The sequence below is a fragment of the Phragmites australis genome, chromosome 4 (assembly GCF_958298935.1).
Source record: "Phragmites australis chromosome 4, lpPhrAust1.1, whole genome shotgun sequence".
In the NCBI taxonomy this organism is placed as follows: Eukaryota; Viridiplantae; Streptophyta; class Magnoliopsida; order Poales; family Poaceae; genus Phragmites; species Phragmites australis.
This window is the reverse complement of record NC_084924.1, coordinates 8,774,463-8,781,897: the sequence shown is the minus strand read 5'-3', so window position 1 is coordinate 8,781,897 and position 7,435 is coordinate 8,774,463. Positions and strand designations below refer to the sequence as shown.

Below are 7,435 nucleotides of genomic sequence, written 5' to 3'. Positions count from 1 at the left end.
CAACAAAACTTAATAAAGAGCGAGTAATGAAATTATATTACAAGTATCTAAGTATTAACAATTTCTGATAATTTACAACAAAATAGAGCTAGGAGGACAAAAAAAACATATCATTACCTAGCCAAAAGAGAAACTACACAGTGAAAGACAAAATCTATTAACAAATATGGGTGGAGCTATATGCCCTTAGGTTCCACCTTAAAATAACATCACATAGTTAGTTTGCACTACTCATCCCTTGCACCTACATCAACAGACGCGAAGTAGCGGAACACTACCTCCTTCACGTCGGTAGTACCTGAAAAAGCAACGTGAGTATGAATATACTCGCAAGACTTAATCCATATTGGGAACATATAAATTTTTCAACTCCAAGGATTATGCATTTGGATAAATTATCAAGGAACAACCACAAGGTTAATAAAGTTTATATACAAAAGCAGTTTTGACACAATTATGTGAGCATCTATTATTAACCACATGTACCTTTCTACTTGTAATCATCAACATGAACCTATCTGTAACTGAAACTATCATAAACATATTGGTAACAGAATTATCTCAACCATATCCCAACATATCAAACCACATTATCCCATATTTGTGACTCTACGACTGCTGCAAATGGACAGAAGCATGCTGATGACTGAAAGCGCGATAATTTTAATTATTCTTACATCCTGCAAGAGGTATATCTTTACCTACATGACTCGGGTCCATCCTCTTGGCCCCTAAGACAACTTTTCTCATATTCGAAACTATCCACTTGCACATGCCCCTATAGCACTGGGTAACCATGAGTGTGTCCCGGACACCTTCGACTCCCCGCCACCTTGCTTCTCTTTTTCTTTTTTCTTACGTTTCATAGGGCTACAAGGCAAGCATCAACACAGCGTATGATAATCGGCTTATCTTACCATTAGATTGACATGTGGTTAGAACGGAAAATGCTAAAGCCAACGACACTAACGGACGGTGCTTAAACGATGCAAGTGGCCTATGACATCTGGGTTCCTCTCCCGACCTACCCCTAGCACCGCCCAAATCTCACCTCATCCTCACAACTCATCCATCCCAATGTTATTATTATTATCATTGTGAACAATAATTAAACCTATAGCTTGCGAACGATGGAATATTCCACTGCTCGACTTCTATTGAAGACCTATGCATTGCTAATCATCTCGTATCAATTTTAAGTAAGACATTCTCATGATTATATCCAGGCTACAAAGATAGAGATTGTGAGATCATGTGATGAAAAAATGGTTTTACTGATGAAATTGGCAGAGCAAAGTGATTTAGCATAATGACATTTGGTTGATGTTCATGAGTTGCTAAGATATGATTATGTTAGCATGTTGGTTTTACTTGGAGTTTGTGTGGTGTTGTGTGAACTGATCTTGAGTCAAGTCAGGAAAGACTTGTGCTCGTACTCGATTGTTGTTTGATTTATGTGCAGGTATTGCTCAAAGGCGAACGTGGTCGATGACGGATCGACGAACTAAGTTCAGGGAGAAACTGAGGTTCAGCGACTAGGTTCAGTAGAAACCGGGGTCGTGGTGATCGAGAATGTCATACGGGACGTTCGAGCTGAGAAAACATTGCATATGGAGACAAGGCTTCGCAATAGATGCAGGAGGCGATCTGATCGTGAGAGAACATAAAGACTAATTCATGTTCAAGTCAGAGCAGGCACAAGAGAGTCATGTAGTGACTGGACTTGTGACAAGAGTTAGTGTCAAAGATGGACTCTGAGTTGGTTACGTATATGCATGTATGCATGGGAGATGTGCATGCATGATAACATAAGAGTTGTTGGCTAATTAGCTTAATTAGTGGAAGTTGTTTGTCCTTTTGTGATTAGAAGAGGATAGAGACCAGATTGAATACGACAGGGAGTTGTAGTTCAATTCGGCTACCCTATAAATAGATATGTCTGTTGTATTGGGCTGAAAGGCGCAGAACAGGGTAGCACAACGCAGTAGAGAGATAAAGAAACTCGAGAGAGAGCTATTTTGGGATTTCATAGAAATCCTTGTTGGATGCTTTGAAGAGGCATCTTATAAACTCATCTATGAAATGAAAATCAAGTTTCGTAAGCTGATGAGTTACTGATTCGGAATTTTCTCTCTGTTCTATATTCTGCATGATCGGTTTTGGTTTTTAATTAATTTCATGTCTCTATGAAGTTTCATCTTGGTTTAATCCATCTAAAACCTGGCTAGAATATCTAGTGTTTGATCTGAGAAAATTTTGAATGGATTTGGTTTGTTCTCGAGTAACTTTTTTGTTAACTCGACTAGGTTTTGATCGACTCGATACCTGTTGACACAGTCTGCTTTGACCAGGTATAATTCTTGATCCACATATCCGGTTTACTCAATTCTTATGGGGTTAGTTTCATATTTGAATCTAGTTTCTGCTGACCAAAATTGAGAGCAATCCGACCAGCAGATCTTTCTCCACATTATTTTTACTAGAGCTTGTGCAATCTATTTTGAGTGGAATATCGAGTTTAAATCGAGTTTTGATTTGGGTGAGTTAATCTTTGAATTTGGTTTCCACAATTATTCACCCCCCTTTGATTGGGTATTTTGCGCATATTCGATCCTACAGAGATCATCAATACAAGATAGAGATAAATGCAACAATCTGGTGCTACGCGATTTCCCGACATCAACTAACTCAATATGCTTAACATATATAGAGCAAATTTATCCATTTAGATTCATATGATCCAAAGTAGTAGGTAGAGTATACTTAGATGCTTGTCTTGCTACTCTAGTGCTTTCCTGACGCTACCTGTACATCATTCATAGAACTTCGAAAGTTCGACGTCACCTTTGCTCACTCGAACCACCGATGTGACACTCTCTAAATAAACCAAAAATGCATCGCATAAATAAATAAACGAAGAAAAAGTGTGCATATGATACATGCTCATATAACAATAGGGCGCCATATTTCAAAAATATTCGCAAAAGATCACTAAACGATTAGGATTTTGAAGGTTTGAACCTCGGATATGCTAATCTAAGTTCATAAAGTTTTCAGCAGCTGGCGGTCAGACCGGCATTATAGTGGCAGTCAGACCACTAGTGTGTAGAGAGTCTGGGCCCTTGGCGGCCAGATCGCAGGCACGGTGGCGGTCAGACTGGTGGCTGTCAATCAGAGCGGCCTGAGTGGCAGTCAGAACATTGTAACCCTACTGGCGGCACCTTTGTGAGGTCACAGACGAAGGCTCCGGTGAGGCTTTCTACCATGAAGGGTAACAAAATTCTCTAGAAGACTAGTGGAGTGCTTCTAGGGTGATTTAGACAACATTCATCGAGCCAAATTCGGGAAGCTCTATGGACAAGCTCTAGGCTAGGGTTGAGTTTAAGCCTAAATGACATGAGGATCAATTATAGCCTGTGAACGACAGAAAAACGATAGGAGATGTCTCGCCTTAGTGACGGGGAACTTCCTAGCGGGTTGGAAAGCTCCTGGGAAGCTCTGATTTGCGGATAGGCTCCGGAGTGGTTGATGAGCTCGAGGTGAAAAGAACGTGTCTCCGGTGAGGGAGAATAGGGAAGGAGCTCGAAGAGGTCCTCCGGAAGCTTAGGGAAGTTCCTTCCTTTGATCTCCGGCCGCCACGAACATCGGGGTAGGTTCTCCTCTTCTCTCTTGGTATGCGTGGATGAATGAGTGAGAGTGAGAGTGTGAGAGAGAGATCGAGAGAGAGTTGGTCGATCCCTTTGATTGGGCGCTCTACGCACTAGCGATTGGACCATGGGAGCAACCAGTCAGACCGCTGAAGGCTCACGTGGCTGCTGTTGGTGGTCATATCGCAGTGAGACTCGGTCAGACTGCGAGAGTGATCTTTTGCTAAATTTTCCTAATTTTCCTCTTTCTCCTTTCTTCTTCTCCAAAGTATTTAGGGATTTCCTAAAGAGCCCTAGACCATATCCTAAGTACTTTTGAAACACATTTGAAGTTTAATTTAATACATAAACACGTAGAAACAATTGCCATGGTGGTTATGCATGCTTAATTATGTACTGAGCGTTTTGGGACGTGACAACTATTTTGAGATCTGTATCAAATCATGTATCACAATCAGCTTCCAAGAAGAAGACCCCAGAAACTCATCGACAGTAGAAAAGGTGACAGTGAGGGCGATTTGGTCTTCTCTGGTGTCGATCAATCCGACCCCTCATCTCTGGCGGCCCTCTGGCTCTAGAGGATGAGGGGTTCGGGTGGATTGACGCTGAGAAAACCTTATAGCATACATAGTAGTTGTTAGGGTGTAGATTTGGTCAGTTTGGTAGGGTCTTGATGGTTTCATCAGCAGCGAGGTCTTGCTAGGTTTTGGTCCTCTTAGCTTTCTCTGTTGTGGTTGATGTTGTTAGCGGTGGCTTCGGCGACAATGCCATGGGAAGGTATGTCTACGTCTTGGTGAAGCGAATGGGTGGCAGATTTATTCTCCCCTTTGCTATTTGTAGGTGGTGTAGGGTTGCTGGAGTTGCTTCCGGTGGCGGCCAATCAGTTTGCCAGGCTGTCATTTTTAGTGGTGTTGAAGATGGTGGTGCTAGCGGTGTGTTTCCTATGCCAAGTTCGCCATGGAGGCTGTCAATGGTCTTTCATCAGATCAGATGCACTTGGGCAGAGGTTCTTCGGCGCTGGTCCATGCGGCTGCACAAGATTTAGGCTTCCTTGGTGATCTTGGTAGTAGGGTTGGGTTCAGGCACCACCATTCTACGTGGTTCTATTTTGCCTCGGCAGCAAAATGACTGACAGTGGGTTCATACTCTGAAGAAGATGATGAATAGAGCCTTGATGTATTTCATTGCATTTTCCTTCTCTTCTAAGGTCGTGAATGTAAAAGGGGAAGTACCAATATGCAATTGGTAATACAATCCCCACCATTTTTGCAAAAAAAAAAGTTTTGAGATCTGATGCACTCCTGAAGGTAAAAAAAAGGGAGTTGCTAGCTTTTGTGTCCATAACCAGCGAGGAGTATGAGCAACAAGGATATACGATGGTAAGTATGTAATTTGCGACGATGTACATGGCAAATTGGCAATGACGATAAGAGGCGACACGGAGCTTTCTTGAGAGGGCAAAGTGGCAAACGGCCTGCCGGATTGCGGCGTGGGGTTTCACTGGTTGGTATCACTTGCTGACCTCATCATCGCGGTAGGAAGCATCCGGGCCGTCCGTTGACAGATCGGACGGTAGAAACTCGCGCATCATGAGCGTTTTCTTTTAGGTTTATCTTCTGCGAACGTTCTTGCGTGAAGTCAGGACTCCGAGCTCTCGCCGTCGCGGACACTGCGGACCGTGACGTCCGAACCATTCCCTGAATGGAAAAGGAGCGAGGAACGAACAATACCAAAGCGGAAAATAGAAGCGCGATAAGTTTATTCGTGCTAGATAAGTTTATTCGTGCGATCACAACTCAGCGTTGGAATCGCCAAATCACCGGCCATTTCCTCCATCAAAATTCAAAACCGTAACCCGCTCGCACAACCCGCAACACAGGGGGAGGCAAGCATCGACAAGATGAGCCCACCCACCCGCCAGAGCCGAACTCCACCAATCCAGCAGAACATTCGCAGCACACAGCGCGACTGCGCATTGGCGCAAGGAGAAAAAGGAAAGAGGGTAGCAAATGCGAAACGCAGGCCGGCAGATAGCTGCTTACGAAATTACAGGAAACACAGCCTCAGATCCTGAGGTCCAACCACGCCACGATGTCGTTCATCACCTTCTCCTTCTCGGGCTCGATGGACTTGTCGTAGAGCAGCACGTCGTAGAGCTTGATGGACTTGTCCGGGGACGAGGACTGCTGGTACAGCGCCCGCGAGCCCTCCGGGTCGGTCACCAGGTCGTCAGCGCCGTGCAGCACCAGCATCGGGACGGCGATCCTGTGCAGGTGCTGCTGCAGGTACGACGTCAGGTGGAGGATCTCGTAGCCCGTCCTGACCCGGATGGAGCCGGTGAACACGAGCTGGTCCGAGTATTTGGACCTCAGGGCCTCGAGGTCTCGCGACACCGGTGGCCCGTTCCTGTGGGAACCCGTGAACTGGTACCTCGGTGCGATGAGTGCAAAAACTGGTGCCATGACCTGCAGGGGACAATAGAAACATATTTCTGAGATGGGAGAGGAATGGGCACAAAATTGGTGACAGGAAGGAAGAAACGTTGTTTTCTCTCAAACAAATCAAAACATTGAGAACAGATGAAAACAGGAAGGAAGAAAAGTGTGGAACAATGTAGTACATCCAAAGTTCACTGATCATGTGACTCAAGGATCATATAAATAGACAGAAACCACAAGCAACCATGCTTCTTTTCAGACAGTACTCTGCATTCAGTACTTCTTCTTTAAAAAAAAGGAGAATATTTTGTTTAAGAAAGAACAAAGACATACCCTTACGATTGGGTGGGCAGGCTGAACACGAACAGCTGGTGATGTCAGGACAATACCTCTAATGCTAGTTTCTACCTCAGGACAATACCTCTAATACACCTACACAAGGTCAATGAAACTAGATAATTCAAAATATGTATTTGTTACCGAGATGTTATTGATTCTTGATGTTGGATCAATAATCTTCATACTTGATGTCCTTTTCACAAAAGATGAGAAATATAGTTTGAAAGGAGACTTGATATGAGATGTGCAAGAAAATTCTTCTCAATTGAGCTAAGTCTTCCATACATCTCCAAGTACCTATTTAGCAAATTAGGCACTTTGTAGTACCCAAACCATATTAGACCCTTTAAGGTTAGTCACGAGAGACTTAGGCATCAAAATAGCCTTTACATTGATATGAGGTGAACTAATCACCTTAGCGATACAAGCACCATTCTTAGCATTCCTAAATAAGTATTGATCATTATTGAAAAAGTTAGTCTTAAGAATATTACTTTTGGGGTAATTTTTACTAATATATCTCTTGGTCTGGTAAGTGTAGCAAATACGATGCATGTCCTTGCAAGATGTCTTCTCATCTTGCTTCTTGCTTGCTTTCTTGCCGATGAGCCTCTTTCTTGATAACATAAGGCATTCATTCTTCATGTAGGGGCATGATGCTATTTCATATCCCTTCTCATTGCATCCATAGTATCTCCTCTTTCTTCTTCTTGTTTTCTTCTTTGAAAGTGTGATCTTATCATCAACCTTGTTGGAACACATAGAAGCATAGTGTTCCATGCTTGAGCACTTGAAGCACTTGACATAAGGTATCTTCTTAACTTGGCTCTTGCTAATGTCCTTCTCTTTTCTTTTCAAAGAGTAATTTCTCACATTGTGACCCTCTTTCTTGCACTTAAAGTAAGTGATGAGAGCTTTATTTTTATTTTGTTCTTGCCCCTTGATCTTGGTATTGTTAGACTTGTTCTTCTTGTTAGATTTTGTTTCAAGTCTATAATTCATGTGCTTCTC

General features: G+C 43.0%; 1 protein-coding gene across 1 annotated transcript; it reads right to left on the bottom strand.

Moving 5' to 3' along the window:
• Nucleotides 1–5,710: 5,710 nt before the first annotated feature.
• Nucleotides 5,711–7,069, bottom strand: LOC133914573 (uncharacterized). Its single transcript, XM_062357657.1, has 3 exons — nucleotides 6,839–7,069; nucleotides 6,419–6,508; nucleotides 5,711–6,112 (listed from the first exon to the last, which is right to left on the bottom strand). The coding sequence occupies exons 1-3, from the start codon at nucleotides 7,067–7,069 to the stop codon at nucleotides 5,711–5,713; spliced, it is 723 nt and encodes a 240-aa protein (XP_062213641.1).
• Nucleotides 7,070–7,435: the final 366 nt, after the last annotated feature.